Source organism: Elephantulus edwardii, unplaced genomic scaffold, assembly GCF_000299155.1.
Source record: "Elephantulus edwardii isolate Elephantulus edwardi_28Jun2011 unplaced genomic scaffold, EleEdw1.0 scaffold00005, whole genome shotgun sequence".
Lineage (NCBI taxonomy): Eukaryota > Metazoa > Chordata > Mammalia > Macroscelidea > Macroscelididae > Elephantulus > Elephantulus edwardii.
Window position 1 is genome coordinate 31763210 of NW_006399755.1, and position 24019 is coordinate 31787228.

General features: G+C 38.1%; 1 protein-coding gene across 3 annotated transcripts in view; it reads right to left on the bottom strand.

Moving 5' to 3' along the window:
* Positions 1-24019, bottom strand: part of NFIA (nuclear factor I/A) — a 522110-nt gene that overhangs the window by 492883 nt on the left and 5208 nt on the right. The window contains exons 1-2 of one of the 3 annotated variants that reach the window (XM_006879776.1): positions 23665-24018; positions 17755-18286 (exon numbers count right to left, since the gene is read on the bottom strand). In XM_006879776.1, the coding sequence (XP_006879838.1) occupies positions 17755-18286; positions 23665-23691 (559 nt within the window). In that variant the 5' untranslated portion in view covers positions 23692-24018. Of the gene's footprint in view, positions 1-17754; positions 18287-23664; position 24019 lie in introns of those variants that run through there. The other 2 variants (XM_006879778.1, XM_006879777.1) reach the window with 2 other exon arrangements.

Sequence of the window (24019 nt, forward strand, 5' to 3'; positions counted from 1 at the left end):
CCCTCATCGGCTTCAATGCAGTAAACATAATTTATCCAGTTTTTTTCAGTCCTACCCACACCCCAATGTCAGCCTCATTCTACAACAGTGGCACCATATGATATTTGTCCTTTTGTGACTGAGATATTTCACTCAGCATAATGTCCTCCAGGGTCATCCATTTTGAATAATATTGCATAAGTTCCTTGTTTTCCAAAGCAGCATAGTATTCCATTGTGTGAATATACCACAGCTTCTCCATCCATTCGTTCGTTGATGCACACTTAGGTTGTTTCCAACTCCTTGCTACTGTGAACAAAGCTACAATGAACATGCGTGTGCATATATCTGCTTGGATGTCAGTTATGGTCTCTTTGGGGTACATTCCCAGTAGTGGAATTGCTGGGTCAAGTGGTATCTCTATTTGCAAATTTTAGAGAAAGTGCCACACTGCTTTCCACAGTGGTTGCATCATTTTACACTCCCACCAACACTGAATAAGGGTTCCATTTTTAATAAAGACTGTAAGCATCACAAAAGGCCAGATTCTGCTAAAAGCAAACATAATGAATCTAAAGTTGTTCATTCCCTTCACTTAGCAGGCACCCTTGTATAGAATGTTGTTGTTGTTGTTGTTGTTAGGTATCACAAGTTGAGTGCAACAGATCTGAACAACAGATCTGAACCCTGTCCTAGCCTGTGCCATCCTTACTCTTCCTGACACACAAGAGCCCATTACAGCAGTCATTGTGTCAATCCAACAACTAGTTGAGTGTCTTCCTCTCCTTCGCTAATCCTCTGCCCTTCTGAGGATCATGTCCCTCTCCAAAGAATAGCCCCTCCTAGCAACATGCTCTGGTGGTCTAATGGTAAGAATCTGTGCTACAATCCCAAAGGCCAGTGGTTCAAATCCACCAGTAACTCCACAGGAGGAGGATGAGCAATCTCCTCCTGTAGATCACTGCCTCTGAAAACATGCGGAAGGTCAGCCATGGGTCAGTTCTGACTTGAAGGTACAGAACAAGAGCAACATTCCCGATAGAGCACTCTGGCTGCACTTTCTCCAAGACGTATTTGTTTGTTCTTCTGGCAGTCCATGGGATGTCTCATGGAACATGTATACAGTTGTTGTTGTTGTTAGGTGCCATACCATTGAGTCGAGTACAACTGCATAGCGACCCTATAAACAAAAGATCTGAACCCTGTTCTATCCTGAACAATCCTCACACTTCCTGACACACAATAGACCATTACAGCAGTCACCGTGTCAATCCACCTGGCTGAGGATCTTCTTCTCCTTTGCTGACCCTCCACCCTTCCCAGCATCATGTCCCTCTCTAAGAAATATCACCTCCTAGCAATGTCCAAAGTATGTGAGGTGAAGCCTCCTCTTTCTTGCCTCCAAAGAGCACTCTGGCTGCACCCACTCCAAGATGTATTTGTTTGTTCTCTTGGCCGTCCACGGGCAGTGCACTTCTCCAAAACCACAGTTCAAAGGCATCAATTCTTTTCCTGTCATCTTTATTCATTGTCCAGCTCTCAGATACACAGCAAGTAATCGGAAAGGCTATGGCTTGAATCAGATGCTCCTTAGTCCTCAAACTGACATCACTACTACTCAGTAATTTGGAAAAGTCCCTAACTGCAGATTTTCCCAGTGCAAAGGAGTCCCCTTACCTCCTGACTGCTTGTACCAAAGGTGTTCATTGTAGATCTTGATAAATGATTGCTGTGCAGTCTTTTCACGTGTAACTTAGAGCAATGGCTGCATCACACCATCATCTTTTCCATGTAAATAGCTGTCAAGTGAAGATCCTAAACAACAAATAGCCTGAATATTTTTCTATCAATAACTCTTATAGCTGGGTCTCCAGCAGCTTCCAGAGGCAGTAAAGAGCACAGGAGGAGATGGCCCATCTTTCTCCCACAGAGCAGCTGGTGGATTTCAATCACTTGCTTTTGGGATTGCAGCACAGCTTCTTACTACTAGGCCGCCAGAACTCCCTATTAATAATTCTACCTTCTCCACTCTTTTTTTTTTCAGAATTAAAACAATCATATACAAATAATTGTTTGGTTTAATATAAAACTGCTGATTTGGGTGAAAAAGTAACCAGAACTCTATTAACATGGTATGGTGAAAAATTCTGATCAAAAAAATGTAGGCCTTCAGTCAGTCCTGAGATGAACATTCAAAACTTTTTACTGAAAGTATAAGCCTCAAAACTTTTTACTGAAAGTATAAGCCTCTTAAGATTTTGCTTTGTTGAACAGATTCTTTAGGTAACCAACCAGATGAGCAGACATATTAAGCATGTCATACCTGTGTGAGATAACCAAAAACTAAGAGGACCTCAGCCTTGCTCACAAGGAAATTACAGCTCAATTTGGAAGCTTTAGACAGAAAAGTTTATTATCATGCAAGAAAGGGTAATACTGAATACTAACAGAACACTAACAGGAGACTATGGAAACACACAGAAGGAGCCTTTAGCCTAACCTTGGGATTAAAAGGTTTCCCTGAAAAAAACTATTAAGTTATTAATAAAATTAGCAAAGGAAAGGTGGGTAAGATCATGTCAAGCAGAAGAAGTAACCAAAAGAATGTTAAGTGCATATATGTATATGTTGTTGTTGTTGTTTGCCTTTGAGTCAAGCACGATTCATAGTGACCCTATGAATAAAAGACCTGTAGCCCCTCTACAACTATCGACATTTATCAAAGTTCATAGTGTTTCTGGAAACATGTTGTTTGGGAAGTGGATGCCACTCCTGCATGCCATCAAGTCAAACCATAGCAAACTCAGCTAAGAGGGTAGAAATATATGCTACAGAAAAGATTTCTTAGGCTGTAATCTTAATGGAAGCAGATTTCCAGCTCTTTTTCTTATGGAGTCACTGTTGTTATTGAATGGCATTAAGCTGGAACCCTCCAGCGAGCTTTCAGAGGCAGTTTAATAGGACAGGAGAGACTGCTCATCTTTCTCCCATGGAGCAGCTGGTGGATTCAAACAGCATTCCTTTGAGATTGCAGGGCTGCTTCTTACCACTAAACTACCAATACTCCCTGGAGTCACTATGTAGGTTCAACCTGTTCACCTTTAAGCCAGCAGCAGAGCACATAAACATCTACACTACCAGGGCTCTTTATGTGTATTTTACAATAAAAAAATTGGTGAAGACTTATGAGAGATAAGCAGTAAAGGAAAAAAAAATCCTTGATTATTTTAAGTACCAAAAACTTTGTGTCTTTGCATATGTAATCTCGAGTACTTACAGGTTAGTTTAACCCAGAAAGGAAGTCTATCCACTTTAATCAATCCACATTTGTCTAAATGACACTGTGCTTTATTTAAATATTGTATCTATTATCTCGACATAACAAGAACAGTTAGTAATGCAAAGCATTGTTAGCCTTGTCAAAAGGTCAAGTCATTCCAAAACACTACAACATTTCTCCAATCCTGAAACTCCTCACACTTCAGCTCCTTCCCCCGAAAGTCCAAGAAATCAAAAACCCAAGGCTGATGTATTAGAGCCTATAGAAGTATCACCGTAGTGGGAATACTCAACAGATGTTGGTCAAAAAAGGGAATGAGAACACTCTTAAACTATTTCATTCCAACGAATAAATTAGGGGCTAAAAAAGGAAAGTATGTAAATGGAATTAATGAGAATCTGCAATACTAAACTGAACATATATATTTAAAAACATACAGCATTAGCAATGGCTTATCGTTAAAGCATTTCATTTTATTCACATTACAAGATAAGAGAATTGTAAAAATGCCATTTAAGATTAAAAGAAAATAAGGTGTGGAGAGATGCAGAGGTGAATCTAAACTTTGATTATTTGAAAATAAAACATTACTGAAATTAATGACACATACAATAAAGCTAAAAGTATAACTTTTGGCATTTGTATACAGATGGCTGACTTAATTAGAAGGCAACATAGTTTTCTCTTTCCCTGGAGGAACTGAACTGCTAATAACCCATGAACTATATCAAGTTTACTTTACTTCTCTTGCTAAGTATAAAACAGAGAAATCGGTCTTGAGTTTCATGATGCCCCACATGTTACTGTGACTAATCCCCAACCATTTTTCTTTACAGTGTTAAGGATGAGTTTCTGTGACAATTTCATGCCATTCAAAATGTTATACACATATTTGCTGCTTTTTTGAAACAATTACAGAACAAACCATTTGTTCTGTGCATTATACAAATAAATGCATGTATTAATGGCTATAGAAACAGATTTCACTTTCAGATTAAACAACAAAAAGATATAACAGAGAATTTTTTAAAATCCCATATACATTGATTAGGGACCACCAGATTTTTCTTATACTTGTTCTGTTATTCATCAGGCATGCAATAATTCTTCTTTTTCCTATCACCATCTGTACATACTTTCCCAAAAGACCCTCACAGCTGTCCTATTAACACACTAGAACACGCACTCACACATACACAACCTCTCACAAGCAAACGCAAGGCGGCTTCCGACCTCAGAAGACACCCTAAAATCCACTTCCTTGTAAAAGTCTAAAAAGTGCTAAGTTACTTCTAAGAGGGAGCAAACCAGCGAATCTATGTGGCCATGCTACTGGGACTTGGCCATGTTTTAGGAACTATTACCAACTGCCAAATGAATTCACCACGGCTTGCTCTCCAAGGCCTTTGCTTCCTTTCTATTTTCACTCCCTTATATTCCTGCTGTTTCGTTTTCCTACAACCCTATTGGTTTTGTATTTCAGCATTACTAGAAAGATGTCCTTAAAATACAAGAAAGAGAACCCTTTTTTTGTGCACCACCAGTTTTTTTTCCAAAAGAAAACACCCCACAATGTAGAGTTAAATAATAACCACCTGCACCCTATTCCGTGTCCTCTTGGGGTTTCTTTATAGATAATTCTGACAAAAAGATCTTAAGTTAACACCTAATAGAAAGAGAATTAAATGTCAGAATATCCATTAATTGTATACTGGTTGGGGCTTTTGTGTTGAGTTTGGTGGTTTTGGTTTTTTTTCCCTTTCAAAAGCAATATAAATAAATCATTCTGTAAATCTTTAAAACGTCTTATATTATTTGAGAGGAACTCTAATCATAAAAAACTTAAGATTTTATTTCTGAGCAAATCACACACAGGATAGCATCAGTTCAGCTTAGTGAATTTTCATTTTTATTTCTTTGGAACTTAGCTCAGTAACTACATAGAGTACTCAAAAAGTGTTTGCTAAACTGAACTAAGATGGTATGGTAGAATATGTTGATAAAGACAACTAAACTAGATCACCCACCCCAATGCAAACCAATGAGAATGATCTTTGATGCAAACAGTAACAGGCTACTACTGTTGTCCAAGTCACACAAGAATTTTCCCATTGCATAGATCCTAGGACGTGTGGATTCCATTTCTACACCTACAAAATGAAGACTTGGGCTCCTGTTTCCCGCAAGGCATAAAAACTCTAAATCAACTAGCAAAACAGAAGAGGCTATAGTTTCTCAAAACTTTTTAACTCCAGAGAAAACAAAGGCTTTTTCGGCACAATTATATACATACAAACAAGACTTTTCTAGCCCATCCCTAAACTCAGAAGTGCCTTGATACAAACATGATATGTTTGATGGCAAACATATTAAGAAGGAGAAAGGAGGGGACAGGGGGGTAGTAAAGTAAGATTAAACCTAATTATAAAATCCTAACCACTTACTAATCCAGCACCTTGGACAAGTGACTCAACCCCTCTCTGATTCTGTTTCTGCAATCTGCATCCAAGCCATAAAAATGTCCCTACCTAAGATGTAAGCTTCTACGAAAGACTAATAAAATGTGTCAGAAAAGGTGATTCAGGTATTGTCACAGCTAAGAGCACAAGTCACAGATCTGACAGATTTGGCTTGAATCCTGACTCTGCCACTTATTCTTGATGATGGTTGATATCTAACTCTTCATAATTTCTGTTACCTTGAGTCACAGGGGTAACTCATAACAAAAGTCATTTCAGGCTCTGCTTTCTCTACTATCCCACATGAAAAAGTCTAAAAGGACTTGGAAAAGTCCAATAGGAAACCAAAATTAAGACAAAGACAACCACAAAAACCCACATCCATACTCAGAAATCCCACTAAAGTCAGTCTGGAGAAATGGTGCCCAGAAAAGTCAACTCCTTGAATTGCTCAAGTGTTTAAAGAGTGGATAATAAATTTCCTTCTTTTGAGGCAATCACATTCCAATTTCCTTGACAATATGTATTCCACAATATGGACATAACTAAAATTTAGCAAGAACAAATGACATTATGGAAAAGTATTTAACAGGATGGAAATTTGCAGGATTCTTTGTGATATTTTTTTTTCCTCCAAACAGGAAAACTGTTTTCTATGAGCAGCAAAAACTCCATCATTGATAGTTTATTTTAAAACAGGGAGAACTTCCAATGGTAAATGAAAACAAGGCCAGAGAAAGAAAGTCTGAGTAAGAAGGCAAATATCTCACACTCCATAAACATTACTGAAGTCACAAGAGAATGCTCTGTCAGAAAGCAAACCAAATTATTAAAGCTATTTTATCCTGATTTTCAAACAAGGTAATTTGGTAGAAAGAGGCCAAATATGTGAATTTATGTTTCTCTCCAAACCATGCTTCTTTCCAGAAATTCTGCAATCTCATGGCATGGTTTCATTTATTCAACATCCCCTCCCAGCACCTCTAAGTCTCAATTGTAAATAAAGTAAAAAGCTCTACATAATCAGTCTTTATATAGCAAAACTGAAAATGTCTCTCTTTGAAGAATTACAAAGCTTTCTGTCTGAAACCTCTGACCTTTCTGGAGAAATCAGAGTTGCTATAGTTTAAAAATGTAGGTGGTAAATGTACAAAGGCATACATTTATCCATTTTGCATGTTTGTCATCTTTTTCTAAAACTATGAGCAAATATCTTCAGAACAATTAGTTCTTCAGCCCTAACATTTAAGACTGCAATAACCTCATTCTCAACAGAACTGTATAGCTCCTAGGTGTATGGAGAACTTACATTTCTCTTCATTTCTATTCCTCCTTCATTTTACTAAAAATACCTGAATTGCAAAACCTATTAAAAAAAAAAACACAAACAAAAACAAAAACCAAGACTTTGTCCAAACACTGAGTGAGCTGAGAGTGTAATTATATTTAAATCTACTTAAAATCAGGGCAATTCTTAGTTGATGGAGATAGGGTGAATTTTAGAACTACTATCAAAAGAAAAAAGGACTCATATTAAGAGGCCATACAATGCAAGTACTGCAGTGACTATCTGTTCCTAACAGGAACGTAACAATAGTTATGCTGTTGAACAGCATCAAGTTACAAAGAACTCATTCTCAGAAGTTACTTGAAACTGCTCTCCCAAAGAGAACTTCTACCACTTAAAAGAAGCTGGGGAAAGTAGGGCATATAAATCAATCTGTAACTCTAGTAACTCAGTAATTTTCATATAATATGCATCCTGGAAAAAAAAATTCTTGACCTCCCATTGTCATGGAGTTGCTTGCAACTCACAAAGACCCTAATGGACAGAGCAGAACTGCCCCAGAGAGTTTCCATGACTGTGAACTTTAAGGGGAGGCGACTGCCACATCTTTGTCTCTCACTGGGTGTATTCAACTGACCATTCAATTAACAGGAAATATCTAAAACACTGCACCACCAGGGTTCCTCAATCTTGTCCTCACTACACAAAAAGTCATATATTTATTATGCTAATAATCCTCCTGTGTGATTAACTGCCTCTGAAAACCCGCTGAAGAGTCTGTGGTAAACAACAACAAATAAGAGTTTGCTAAATTTTTATCCAGAACCCTCGCTTCAGTCAAACAACCCAATTATCTTTAAATTCTAAAGGCTAAAAATATATTCTCAGGTCTGCATGGCATTTGTAGATCTGCCAACTATATAGTAAATATCTAGAGTTCCTTACGAATTTGAAATTCCACATGAAAGATATTTATTGTTTTCACTGCCAATCTGCTATTATATCTGAGCCCATCTGACTCTATTTAATAGTATGCTCCTATATGCTACTAAGATATGCAATATCTTAATCACTCATTTTACAGTAAGATCTTTTAGCATCTCCATCCTTCATTCATTTAGAATGTTAAAAAATGCCAGAAGGAAGGCTTGATGTCATCTTGAAACTGAAATCCATCTGTCTATGGCCTTTCTTTGACTTTTACTCCTTCTGCAGCCAAAATTTCCATAAAAGTTGATGAGATTTTGTCAACCTAAGGACTTATAATGTCATTTCATTTGAATGGCAATGGAAATCATTGAAAGTGACAATAAAGGGATTCTGTAGTTACAAAACGGAGCCCTGGTGGCACAATGGTTAAGTTCTGGGCTGTTAACCAAAAGCTCACTGGCTCGAACCTACCACCTGCTCCATGGGAGAGAAATGTAGCAAACCCACTTCTATAAAAATGTACAACCTTTGACATCTAAGAGGCAGCTCTACTTGGTCCGACAGGGTCACCACAAGTTGAAAGCTGCTCAACAATGGGTTTGGGGTTTTGTTTCATTTTGGAAGACACAATGCTCATTTTAGAAGTATAAACTAAATATATAATTCCTTTAAAGATTTAAACACACAAAATTATGAATGTTTCTAAAGTGAAGAGAGGAAGAAGATGGCACACATCATCCTGGAAGAAATTATTTTCCGTTTCAGAAATTAATATATCTCTAATTTTAAAAATTATATGGAAATTGGTTTCTGATTTCATAGCACACAAGTTCCTGTTACCCACTGGGGAAAAAATACCTTTCCTTACCAAAAATTACCACTCAATCGTAAATGATAGGATTAATGATAGATGCACTGTGAACAAAAGCATGAACATGGACTGGCACAATTACAAACGGAAATAAAGTCACCAACACAGCAGCAAGACAGTGGTCTGACAAGAACAGATGTCATATAGATTGACACCTTTCTAAATGTTGTTGCTGTCATGTACCATCAAGTCAGAAGTGTCTCAGAGTTGACCATCAAGCATGTTTTCAGAGGCTGTAAACTCCACAGGAGGAGAATGACCATCCAATGGAATAGCTGGTGGGTTTGAACTTGGAAACTTTGAGTTGACAGCACAATTCCTTACCACTAAGGCAGCACTGTTCCCTCCAGGATAACATGTATTCTACAACTCTAGAATTTATCAGTAGTTCTAAAAAAATAAACTAAAAAAAATATTAATTTGCTACTTTATTCAATATAACCTCTATTTAGTCACTTATTTTTTAAGATTACTCTTAGAAAAATTAAGTGTATAGCTTATATTTATTGGTCCATTTTCCTGTTTTCAATTATAAAACTTGTGAATAAAGCTACAGGTTTTTATACTAATGTTATTACAATTAATCTTGTGTAAGTTTTAAGTAAAATAATAAAGCTTAGTCATGAAAAGCAGTAAGCCTGTCCTGACTATTCCCTTTTCTCCTATTTTAAATTTTTAAAGAGTATTTTTATTTTTAAAATTGTAAACAAAATTATTTTCATGTTTAAAAGAACACTGGCTTCCCTAAGTATCTAAAATCAATTTATGTAACTTTTAAAATTTCTTTCTAAAAAACTTTAGCTTGTGTCATAATGCTTCTATTTACTAAATTTCAACATTCTAAAAACAGAAAAGAACAAGTCATTCCAGATTGTTTTACCCCACTATTGACAAACAAGACCATTTCTCTCACCCGAGTAAGGCCTCATTCTGTAGCTAAGAACTGAACTCGACAATAAAAGATAGCGATAGGAAGGGTTTGGATGTTCGACTTTTTATTTCCCCTTTGATTCAAGGTAGACGTGTGAAGTCTTTGATAGCATCCAACTCTAGATAAGAATATGTAAAGGAAGGATATAAATAGGAATTGGGGATTTTTCTGTTGTGTGGAGGTTGGTTTTTGTTGGTTTTTTAAACATCCCAAAGTTTAAAATAAGAAAGCCTGCATTTGAATCTTGCTCTGCATAAATCATTTTAACCACTCTGAGACTCTATTGTTACCTGTATGGAGAGTATGTGTTACAGATTAACAACGCTACTACAAAGAAAAAGAAAGGGGGGAGGGGGAACTAGAACAAGCCACCATCCACAGCAGCACCTTAGTGCATGCCTGAGAAAGGATATTCCCTTCCTTCTCACCTTCTTTCCCTCCGTACTCCTGTTCTCTACTCAGCTGATCTAGGTTCAAGAGATCTGTGACTAGGAACATACTTGACAGATGTCAAGAGAAGTATGTTTGAAGTTCTTGGACAAAGAGCATTGAACCCTTCCACTTTAATCTCCAGTTATTTTTATAATATTCATTCTGGATTTGGGGCTAGCAATACATCAAATGTTAAATAAGAACAACACATATCAAAATCCTAACACAAATAAGCTGTGTTCTCTGTTTTGTCTTAGTTAGCATGCTTGTTCTACAAACAGTAGAGCAAGAATGTCCTCTGCTACAAGGGCGCTGCAATCTGTCATTGGTGCAACGAACTCTTTTGCCTCATAAATCATGTTTATTTAACTAGAGCATTAATGGGAAACCTTACTTTATAAAAAATCATTTTGCTTATAGAGGTATCTCCAACTAGATGAAATAGTCCATTTTACATAGTGGGCCTATGATAAAGTAACACAAGAATTCCCCCCCCCAAAAAAAAATTTTGGTCAAGATTTAGTGGGGAGAAGGGTCATTTCCACCTAAGCAACATGTAGAAAATTCTGATCAGTTCCTAGCCACTCAAATTTGAATTAATAAACTGTATCTTACAAATGTCTTCATGGAAGAGAGGTGAAAACTATAGCTAATACTGCCATAGAACCAAAATGACTTTCAAAAAGTAAGCATTTACATCATTTCCTTTTCCAAGGTTATGTGTGCTGAGTGTGTCGAACTAGACACTTACAACCCAAACGGAATTGTTGTAAGACTTCTCTTCCTAAAAAATGTGGAAACAGACTCCCAAAGTCCCAAACAGTCCCTTAGTCTGAAACAAGCTATGCAAAACAATGTAAGAAAATGGATTATTAAATTCTCCATATGATATCTCATTATTTAGGATACCTTTAAAGTCAAGACTAAAACCAAAATTTTTTTTAGAGCGTCTCAATCTGTAATTAAGGCCACAGTTAACAAAGCAGGGTAGTTTATCTGGTCTCTTCAATTTTCCATTGATTTCCTCCTACCCCTACCCTACCCCTCAAGACTTTGACATAGATATTTTAAATTATTATCTAACCTCTAAATAACTGTGTGAATCATTAACGAAGTATTGATGACACTGTAATGAACAGGAATTCCAGAGCACACACTTGTGCTCATGTGGTTCCTGTCCATAGATCAAGAGGGAGGAGATAGAACAGAACAAGAGGACATCATGTGGTTTAAAATCAGGAACAGTATATGACTGGGTTGGAGCATTTTATCATACTTATTCAATCTATGCATTGAGCAAATAATCTAAGAAGCTGGACTACCTACAGAACTCAGCATCAAAATGGGAGGAAGACTCATTAACAACATGATACATAAATGACACAAATTTGCTTGCTGTTTTACTTAGATTCACAATTAATACTCATGGAAGCAGTAGTTGAGATATCAAACAACATGTTACATCAGGGAAATATGATGCAAAAGACTTCTTTTGGGTATTAAAAACAAAAGATGTCACTTTCAGAGCCAAGATGCGCCTCCCAAAGTCATGATATTCTTAATAGTTTTACAAGCATGTAAAGGAGTGCACTGGTGGACTAGTAGTAAGGAGTCGCTCAGCCAACCTGAAGGCACAGGGTTTGAATCCACCAGCTTCTCCAAGGGAGAAAGATGGGCAGTCTTCTCAAGTACAATGTATAGCCTCTGAAAGCTCACTGTAGGGTCAGCTCTGAGTCAGTTCCAACTCAACAGCACAGAGCAACAACAACATATGCCTATAAAAGCCAGACAATGAGTAAGGAAGACCAATGGAAAACTGATTTGTGAAACTGAAATTGTGGTTTGGTGAAGAATACTGACTATACTATGGATCACCAGTAGAATGAAGAAATCTGTCTTGGGAAAAGTATAATCAGACTGTTCCTTGGAAGAAAAGATGGGAGACTATCTCATATACGATGGGCACATCATTAAGCGAGACTAGTCTCTGAAGAAGGACATATTTGGAAAAGTTAACAGTGAAGAGAGGCTCTCACTGAGACCCCCAATGAGATAAATTAACACAGAGACCATATCAATGGGTTCAAGTCTAGCAATGTCTGTGGGATGGCTCGACACCAGGCAGTGTTCCGTGCTTTTGCACGCAGGATCCCTACAAGTCGGAACCACCTCAAGAGCAATGAATAAGCCATAGAGAACTGCTGAGATGGCAAGAAACCAGTGTTCAGCACATTCACAGAATTAAATCTGTATTTTATGGGGTTTTCTCCTTCTTTCATTCGAATTTTCAAAATTGTTTTCAGGAATCTAACTGACATTTGTGAGCAATTAGAATTGTTACAGCTTCTGTGCAAGACTTACAAAGCCAACAGGCTGTTCTGCGTCCTCTGGAAGCAGCTTGAGGTCTTAACCAAGTGAAACACCCAGTCCTACTGTGTACAGCAGTGACCACAACAAAGGCTGTGGTTTCTCCCACACTAGCCTTAAATAGGTTTAAATTAATGCTATTCATCACTGGGTGGAAAAGAAGACAAGGCAAATCCAAGCCAGCAGCATTGGGAAATTTTCTCACCAACATTCAAACCTCAGTCATAAATGAACTGACCTCCATTCAAAGGTTTACTACAGAATAATTATTTCTCCCTATTCCTATATACTTTTTGCCTCTAAACGTCCATCTTTTTCACTATATTCTGGGTAAAGGACATTGTTATCATCTTCAAAGTACAAAGGAAAATCATATTTATCTCAAGTTTGTTGATCACATTTCTAGCTCTTTAAAATAGTTTCAAAATAAACATATAAAATTGTTAATTTTATACACATTCCAATAATTTATACTAGATTAACCAGTCACAAAATCCATCTTGACTTTAAGGTTAGAGTCCAAATCTGAGATAGGGGTAGAACAAACTCTCTTAATTTTAACTCCTCTACCTCCCTTTTAATCGTTTTCCAACTGTACTCTATTAGTATAACTCAAAGGAAAGGAACCAACTGTACAACTTTTTATTAGGGAGTTAATTAAAGTATTAAGATGTTTAACTACATAATGCATTGTTCTAGGCTGGAGTATATACAAGCCCACATACATGCATAACTGCTAAAAAAAAAAAATACTGTCTACTTGGATTTACAGCCCTAAACTAATGTAGACAGTTAACTAAAAATTAGTAAATTACCACAATGAATGAACTTAGTAAAAAATTCTATAATTATTGACTAATTTTTTTCCAATAATTATTCTATATGCACCAGTAATCTTATCCAAACATAGTTACACAGTATTTCAAGTTCTAGGGTGGTGGGTTTTTTTTTTCTCTTAAAGATAATCACGCCCCCACTCTAAACATCACGCTGTGTGCAGCTTGGATGTGCGCACACATGCATGCACCCGAAGCACACACACGCTCATACACAGACATTCCTGATCTTACACCTGCTCAGAAGCAGGAGGAAGTGAATTCTCAATCTGTCAACATGACCATCTGGTCTATCTGCACATCACGGCTTTCTCTAGGACTATATGAAGGAATGGCAATCACGAAGCAAAATAAAACTCAAATGCACCTGAATGGGAGCATCTCTCTTTTGATTTAAATGAAATAATACATGGAATAGTGGTGCAAAACTAGCAGTAATCTAAATAAATTTAAATGAGCATTCATGACAGCATAATTAAGCGAACAATATGGCACAAGTAATGTGGTAATCAGTAATACTGCCGCACATTTTACAGCACAGGTATAAGGACTCCTACACTCTGCAACAGCTCTTTCAATGAGTGACGGATCTATGCTGCTTCTAGTCCCAGCAGAACTAAAAGGAGAGCAGAAATGGGGGATAGCAGGGAAGCAATCACCAACTATTGACCTAACAGATTACTGTGCATAAGTGTTCGCTCTCTACCTTAAAACTAACAAGTCCTCGTGCCATCATCTGGACAAATTCAATTCACTCTGACACTGGCTAATTAACAATTACAGCAATTACCTGACAACTTCCAGGCGTTTATTAGTGTTTCAAAGTGAAAATTTAGACTGGCTAAAAACACTTCCAGTCTTAGAAAAATCCTTCATCAGCACAAGGTGGAGATGCCCATTTGTGATTTAGTTCTTCTGACTAATGCCACTTAAAAACTAGCAGAGGCCTTAGATGAATTAAACAGAATTCCATGTGTGTCATTTTAGTCCTTAACTGTCTCCACACAGCTGCCCCAGAGCCTTTATTCTATCCCTACAGCAGACAATAACTCTCGTGAAGACATTGAGACACTGTCATGACCTGGGTTCTGCAACCTGCCTCTATCTGAAAAGGAATCCTTAAAAAAAAAAAATCTAACCCCTTCTGAAATGTAACTAACCTGAGACTCTATGTAGAATCTGATTACATTAACAGAAGTTATACAGAAGCAGTTTAAAAAAAGAAAAAACTCTCCAGAAAGTTCTCGGTTGAGTGCCTACTAATGAACAAAGGTTAACTTTATCTAAAAGGTCAAATGCCTGGTGGCTAAGGTTATGACCTTAACAACTTAAATTGTGACCTTGCCACGTGCCGGTATATTGTAGATTCTGATACAGATCATCTGGTAAAGGCTGGCCATAAATTATCTTTACTGTTAAGATGCCCACAAAGAAAACCATTTGCCACAACACCTTAATATTTCCAACATGTGATATGATACATGAGAAGAACAGCTCAGAGACCAAATTAAGGGCCTAAACTGATTTGACTCTTTTATACTTTTAAGAGATGAAATCCTCAGGCTTGTAGAATCTCTCAGATTTCATTACATTGTTACTGTTCATCTATTGGCCACAAAAATTTACACAGTTCTGAAGCCACATATTTTGAGGGGCAAAAGAATTGAAATGTAGTTTATGTACTTTATTTTAGCACCTCACAAAGTCACAGAATAATTCAACATTGCTTTTTTTAAAAAAAGAAACAACAGCTGATTCTGTATTAGCTTCTAGTATTTTTACATGCGTGCCCTAAAATTTTAATTTTCTATCAAAAAAGGTTATGCATTAAGTACTAATTACTGTATACATTTTCAGGGGGGGGGGCGAGAATCTCATTTTTGTGGCCAGCCAGGAAGAATAAAGTGAAGTTGCCCTTCCAAAGGAAAAAAAACAAAGTATTTTAAGAAAATGGGGAAAATATAGGTGAAAAGGCCACAATGGTTTTGGCATGTATCTGGAAGCACGTTTCAGAGCCTCTGCCTCCTGCCAATACTGGCAAGTTCTCAAAAACTTTTAAGGAGGTAAAAACATTGTTTAGTGTTTACAAATCTTTAGTATTATAACAGATGCTTGTCAAGTCAGTTGCATGTAGGTTGACTGATCTACCTCATATTTGTATTGGCAGCTTCCCTTTCAAAAAGAAAAGGTCTCTCTAAATCACTTAACTCAAATATGAAATCTTTTCAGACAAAAGGTCTTTAATATTTTCTTTTGCAATCTTCCCGTTGCTCACACAGAGAAGCAGCCATTACTGCGGTCCCGTGAAAACCAATGGCCTAACACTTGGCTGGTATTCAGGCGTAACAAGGGATTCTGGGATACGTCAGGAAAACCAAACCGAAAGGTAGTCTGATCCATGTTGCTGTCAATAAATCTTTTATAAGCAATAAGGATGCGGACGCTACTAAACAACGCTTATCATTTAAACAATATAATCCTTCAGGCATTAAAACAACCAACAGATACATCCGCTCAAGAATTTGGAGCAATAGTATAAAACAGAAAAGAATATATTTAGTGGGAGCAGCGAGGAAGGTCACATTTCTTTAACTGTACTCAAAATGTTTAAGTAAAAAAGTTAGAATGCATACTGATCCACACTGATAAAAACCTAAAAGACACATTATTCAGGTGTTACCTTGGAAGGTAACACACACCATGATCTGTTTCACTTGTTAGTTCATTCAAGTTTCTATGCTGGACAATTAAAGCAACTAGGATACCTTATAAATGATTTGCTTTTTTAAACATCCAAAAGATTTTAAAGGTTGTTCCATGAAAGCACTTATAAGAGCCATATTTTTTTATACCTTGTCTTTCTCAATCTAAATCTTCCCTTATATAAATAAATGGAAAAAAATTTAACCTTGCTTTTTTCAACAATGGCTGGGAGAAGGGTCTTATTCCTTTTAAAATATCATATTCGTCGTCTTGCCTTTTTTAATTTACTCTATCCCGAACTAACTAAAGCAACAGGCACTCCTTATCATTAAGTGTACATTTTCGAAAACCCAAATATTTGAAAAACTTAGAGATCACATCCTCTGAAATACTCGTCTATCCCCTGCCAACTGAATGCAAATGATGATGTGACATGCTTGCAAAGTTAATTTCTCTGGTTTCTTATGTTAAGGACAGATGGATAACAAAAGTTCTTTTTCTAAAACATATATTCAGAAAAATAATAGAGAACAGAATATCATCTGTACTCTTAAAAAATTATGCAGTATTTTTTATAATTAAAATTGTTTTATAAATTAATGCAGAGCCGACTGTACATATATCATCCTTTGTGGAAAAAAATAGGTTAAGAATATAAATCCACAGCAACCTACTGGTAGGACTCCACAACCTTCGTTCTTCCATCTGGCTCAAGTAACTGCCATGAAGGTAATCTAGCAAGACCGATATGTACATATAAAAAGTCAACAAGTTACACAAGATCTGAGCTTTCACATAACACAATGAGCCTTTGTCTAAAACAAGACTAAAGGAACAAAGTAAAATAAAAAGGCATCATTTTATCCATTTCTCAATACTTTTATCCTGCATCATATTCTAAATACAGTAGTACATCGTGCACTGGTAGAATATTCCTTGAAAACCGTCTTGAAACAATAAAGAATTTTGTGACAATCAAAGCCAAACGCTAAATAAATTGTCGATAAGGGTTTCCTAGTGTGTTCATGTAAGGTACAGCATGGTTATTTTTAATATTAATCTCTCCATCAAGTACTCAGATAACTGGTTGGTTTGTTTTCATTAACACAAACCTAAAAATTCCTAAATTCAAAACTATTAAGTTAGTATATTTATGTAAATATTTTTTTCTTATAAATGATCAGCAATTTGATAGTACCCTTACCTCATACTTCTTTTTTATTGGCAAGGGGTTTTCAAAGGCCTCACAGGTTAATAAACACTCCCAGAAGAAAAGCAACCAAAAATTCTGTCTCACTGTCAAACTAAAGGCATTTTCACAGGCTTACTTGCTGGTTAAAATGCACTCTTTATTGTGAGGGTTTTCATGAAGCAACCCTCACTCATCATGAAAAGACATGGTTTAAATTTATATACATCGGATTGCAACACTTCCAATAACACTACTTACCAAAAGAAACCAAATTAGTCAGAATTCTCTCAAAGCTATTACTTTTCCACCTGAGTGAGGGTGGTACCTCAGACATTTGGCTTCTGACTCTGGAGTGTCTCTGAAACCACGCTGCTTAAGTATGTGGCCTGTAACTGACGAAGTTCAGGAATGGTCCAGCATAGACAGAGGTCAACAGGAAAGAAACACGAGTAAGAGAGTGGAACAACGTCTCATCATCACACTTACCTGCTGCATGCACAAAGTATGCCAAATATAAATCGAGTTCCTTAACAGAAACCCCTATGTGATGGGGCTGGACACAGAGCCCTGGGTTGGAGCACTGTGGGGACTTTACAAGGCGCTCACCATCAGTACTTTCCAGAGGAATACCTTTAAATAATATCACCATAACAAGGTCCAACCTCCAGACTTTATCTGCCTGGCGGAGGCAGTCAATTCTTCGCATCTTGCCTTTCTGGTCTGGGTTGGAAAGAACACAGCATGGAGGTTTTTTCCCTGTAACTGTAAGAACAAAATCCTCTCGGTACTCAGGTCGGATATCTTTCCGCAACTTTGCCAGAAGTCTGGATGCCCACTTCTGCTTGACCTCTGGTTTTTCACTTAGCAATTCATCCTTCACGGCTCTCTCTTCTTCTTTTGACATACGTTTCTCATGTTTTTTAAAGTATTTTCGTTTTCGGGCCTGCAGGTTGAACCATGTGTAGGCGAAGGCTCGGACGTGGGGCAGAAGTGCTTCGATGAAAGGATGAAATTCATCCTGAGGAGAATAAGGGGAAAAATACAACCCGTGAATATAATGGGGGGGAAAGGTTTGTAATAGAAGTAAATTTTTAAAAATTTACAATTTCACTTGAAATTTGATTCAACTGTTGTATTTACTGTCCAAATCACTCACAGAATATCTACTGAAAGTTGAAAAAAAATAAAAGAAAAATGTCCGTATCATTTCTCATGATCTGAAGAACAATATTGCTAAAAATTAAAAAAAAAAAAAAATGTTTGGATATGTTTGTCATAATGTCCTAAGTCTGTTGTTGGGCCTAGTTCCCAAAGCCTTTGGATAACAAGTAGAGTTTACCTAAACACTATAATAATATATAACCTTAACCCTATTTCAAAGAAGGCATATCTAATTTTGCTCCAGCTTTGACCTCACCACTTGTAGTACAGCCAGGGCCAAGCCGCCAGATTGGCAAATCCTAGACATTTAGATGCCAGTCAATGTTTATGGACCTCTAGGAGCAAAATTTATCTCCACAATCAATGAAAATAAGGCCTTCCCCTCTGAAAATATTGCCTGAAGACTCTGATCTGTTTACTTCTCATTTTGGTAATATCTGAATTCTGCTTTTAAATATTTTAATTGTACATTTTTTATGGGGGGGTGTAAAAAAACTTGGAAAAAATTGGCAGGTCCATTAAAAAATAATAATAAACTTCATATTTATTACACTAAAATAAAATATTTATGTCTAAGGCATAATTGCTGAAATTATGGAAATTAATCAAAAAGGAAAAAGAAGAGAGGGGAAAAAAACAAACAAAAGCATACACACTATATAGTAAACACAAGACGTCATTGCGACTACACTGTGGCAACTAAATATATCTTATTTCCTCATATGATTGTAAAAATCCTTCAATAATAATAATCTGTAAAAACAGAAGAATTATTTCATTTTAAAAAGAATATCCTCAGTATTTTCTCAAAGGGAACTGGAAAACCTAGAATATTCAATGCTTACAAGACTCCAGGAAAACTCTCATGATTGCCCCTTCACATTCATTTGAAAATTTAATTTCATTTAAACCACTAAATTCTTATTCATGTTTCATTCAAAATGTTTGATTATTATACCTGGCATTTTCTTAGGAAGTATAAATAGAAAATTAAATTAAAAAATTAAACAGTAACCTCCAAAAGGCTTTCTGACTGCATTTAACTTTTGATTAACCAACTCACACTAATCTTACATAATTTCTTTCTGCTTCACAACCTCCCCCAAAAGATAAATTATTTACTTTCAAATAAATAAGGACAGGAAAACCAAAGAGATATTTAATGATTTTTTTAAGAACGTAAAACAGACAGATGTTATAAAATATATTTTTCCCGAGCACAATACCTATCAAAATATTTATGTAGTAAACACAAGTAAAATATGATTACTATTACAGAAATTATTAAATTTCTAACTATTCACATATAAACTAAAGAGGGTAAAATCGATAAAATCATTGTGAACTGCAATCTTCTAAACACTACATATATCTAGTGTTTAAAAGTATATAATAATATAATACTTAGTATATCACATAATTAAGACATTTATCTTTTTCTTCTATGCAAAAGTTTCAAGCTCTGTTTGAAGTTTAGTTTTGAAAACTGTTCTTTTTCAATAAAAAGGTCTTAAAAAGAAGTCATCAGTTTTTACAACATGTATTCTTCAAGTAGAGAGAAAAATACAGAGTATATTATTCTTTACCATAAACCATTAATATTTTAAAATGTTATGACTTTTTTTTTTAGAATATTTTTTATTCATACTTTAGAAGTAAAAATTGATGGGGAGGAGTGGGTATTTCAAGTCACAGTTTATCTGCTAAGGTACAGGCCAAACCGCAAAGCATTTAACATTACTAAATTCTGAGCTCATCCTTGAAATACTCTAAAAATATATAAATTTTATGTTTGAAACAGCCCTTCACACTGACTGATTTTCTTGTATACACAGGACAGGCTGGGGAGCTAGGCTCAGTGGTATTATGCAAAGATCTCCCAGAGTCCGCCTTCAACTACAAAGTGAGCTTTCACCAAAAGGAGGATTCATTTTAAAGTCTCAACACCATTTTATAATTCAAAGAATAACTTAGTGCCAAGAAATTCATATTTATGTTGAAATCTTATTTAAAAGCTCTGTTAGTCTAATAGACATTTTAAACAAACATTTTAACATGGCATTCTAAGTATTCAAAGATACTCCAAAAATACTGCTCAAAAAACTATAAATTGTGCTCATTCATGTTCAAGAGGACTGTTTACCTGCTAACCAAATGCCCACATATCTCATTATAAAGATCCTTAAATGAGGCCTGCTAGGTCAACTGGTCATTAAAATAATTTAAGGCCCCAATTTTGTATCAAATATATTTACAACTTATTACTCCCCAAAGATTTCAAGCATGTGCCAACAAACGTGCACAATAATTTTTTTATAACTTCACTCATTCAGGCACAATTAAAATGCTAGGTAATTTTTAAAAGTATATCTTCCTCAATTCATGATTAGACATATTTCAAAACATCAAAACTAAAGACTCTCACGAGCTTGTAGGAAGTGTCCAAGGGTAACACTGATTGTTAGGTGGGGGTTTTTTTAATCGTATACTATACTGCTGCTCATCTGGTCCTAGGCTCTGTAATAATATCTCAAAATATGCAGGGGGGGAAAAAACAAAGAAAATGCTCAGTATGTACTCTGTGAGAAAGTTGTATGCTACCAATAAAATAAAACCTGAAAACCTGTTTCAAAAGCAGCATGACTTTGAATCAGCACCTTAAATGTTGATCTATTTGAAAGTAAGCCAAGTTTAAGAATCACTGAATGCTGATATTTCTGGAGACTACTCATTAATTTCTGCTGGGCTATCGTTACATGGCCAGGTTTGTGACTTGATTATGCTAGGCCCATGTGGGTTGAAATAAGACATCTGACATTTTCCTGGTAATTTTTTAAAAATTGTATCTAAGTAAACAAAGCTAGTCCTTTCATTTAGAGAACTTGTATCTCTGTGCTTCCAAAAATGTTTTTCAATGAGCATTAAACTAAGTTTTCCTTTCTAAAACTGTCCTTAAAGCTTCATAAATACTTCAGTAAGTTAAATAAACTGTAAACCAATTTTAAAAAGAACTCATAAAATATATGAGCCCTCATTCACTATTTAGTATACATTTTCCTCACAAACTGATACATTAAGTGTTTCTCTTAGCAGTGTTTCCACAAGAAGGCCTAGTGAAAGTATCAAACCCACTGCCAAATGCATGGGGGGTGGGGGGTGAACTTTGTTAATGTGATAATAGCTCATGAATCCAGAGAAGCTAACTCTGTTAAATATCTACCCCCTGGGCCTGCACGGATTCACAGGTACTCTCATACATGCACGATCCCCAAATATGAGCTGCTCTTTTCAGAGTTCATTTCAGAAGACACTGATCTGTTAGGAGCCTTTCCCGCTAACGCAGCACATGAGTATTATCTACAAGTTCTGAAGGTTGCAAACTTTTGTCAGCTAGAACTTCAGTCTTTGAGAATCTCAGCATTTTCACTGTAGTCGGCAACTCATTCAAATTATCTTGCACTTTGCATCTTATCCATATGCAATTGTGAACCTTGCCAAAAGTGGTTGGAAAAGTTTCATTCCCAACTTCCACAAGTTACTAAAATAGGAACCCTGAAAGTTTGTTGAGGGGGAGCCCCAACTTTACAGTAACTAAAAACAACTGCTATCCATTATTAATGAATGCTAGGCCTAAATCCCAAACAGACCATTTCAACATAAAAGATGCATTTAAGAGTCTTCTGAGATCAAATAGTTAGTATTATTGCCGTTAGATACCGCAATAAGAAAGGGTGTCATGTGGGAAATAAATTCTGATCTCGCGAGCAGAGAAGGAAAACTACTGATACTTTCTAGCCTCCAAGAAAGTATTCCAGTTAAACCGTTATCTCCAGCTAAATGACGGGAAGAACTGGTAGCAGGTTTTTAAGGGAGTGGTGAATAAACATTTTATTTGAAGCATACAACTTCATCCAAGTGATTAATGGTCGGACCGCAATGGACCAAAGCTGCATGAAGGCGCACACTTTTTCTGGTGTATTTTTTTTTTAAATGCAAAATCATTTTGACTTCATGCTTTTTTTTTCCCCCCAAAGAAAATAAATAATCTATTCAAAGGGGACCAGATTTGGAGCTGCGAAGTAGCAATATTTTGCCTGGCGGTGGTGGAGACAAGGAAAGACTCGAAAGGGAGGGCTCGGAAGGAGGGGCGGCGAGGCGAGGGAGACCCACGCTGCGAGTTGAGTCGGAGGGGGAAAGTTGCCCCCGTCCAGTGCGCAGAGCGGCGGGAGTCGCGCGGCGGCCGCTGCAGGAGGCGGCGGCGGGGGGAGCCGCGTCCGGCCCGGGGCCGCCTCTCGCGCTCGCAGCCCAGAGCCCGGAGCCCCACGGCACCGGGCGCTCCCGGCTCCGCGGCCTCCGCAGCCAGCATGTCTGCGCAGCGTGGGCTCGTCCCGGTCCCGAAACTTTCACTCGCGGAAAGCGCTAGGGCGGGCGGACGGGCGGGCTGGCGGGCTCCACCCGGACGGTGCGGGGCACGCGCGTCCACGCAGTCCCGTTCTGCAGAGCTGAGAGTCCGGGGCGCCGCAGCCGGCCACCGCGTCCTAAGGGCACTGCGGGGCCCGGGACTGGGCCCCGGGACAACGGTCCCGGGTCCCTGCTGCCACCAGACCCCCGAACGCTGACAAACAATAAACAAAAGTAAGAGTTTGGGGGCGCGCCCTGGGGGGGGCGGCGCGGGGACCCAAGCGGCTCCCGCACGCGGAGGTCTCCGCTGCCCCGAGCGTGCGGGGCGCGCGCTGCGTCCAGTCCGCGGCCCCCTCCCCCTGGCGCCGCGGAACTACAGGAATCCTCCCCTCGGAAGCAGAAACGCTGAGTCCAGATTTCAGCGTGTCATGGGCTGCAACCCCGCCGAAACACGTGCGGGCGCCCCAAAACACCGCCTTTCCGCCCGAAATCGCCCCGATATTAATTAAAGCATTAATAAGAGGGCGCCATTAGCCATGTGCCCACACAAATGGCCGTGCAAGGGGAATGCACCCGCATGGAAACAAAGTTACTTTCTGAAAGCTTGTCTTTCTCCCCCACCCGCGCACCCGCGCGCGCGCGCGCGCGCACACACACACACACACACACACACACACACTCACACACACACAGCAATGCGCGCAGCCCCAGGCACACACGGAGACACATGCCCGGCCCGGGCCGCTCCACGGGCCCCCGTAGCCCCCCGTCCAAGCCCAGGTTGGGCCCCCGCCACGCGGGCCCCCCACCCTCCGCATCCCAGCAGCTACTTACCTGGGTGAGACAGAGCGGAGAATACATAACTGCCGTGCGGTGGGGTGTGGGTGTGCGGCGGGGTGTGTGGTGTGGAGGTGTGCGTGAGTGTGGGTGCAAAAGGAGAGAGAGAGAGAGAGGAAGAGAGAGAGAGAGAGAGAGAGAGAGAAGGGGGGAAGAGGAAAAAAAAAAATCAAGCCTGCTTCTTGCGTTCACATTTCCAACTCGGCTCAACTGCTGCCAGCCAGCGCTATTGCCGCTCCATGAGCTGAACTTTAACCCCGCCTAGTTTCCCTACACTCCACTATACATGTCTACTGTACGCGGGCGTTAAAGGCATAGCGCACCCTTTCCCGCTCCCGCGCCAGCCCGGCCC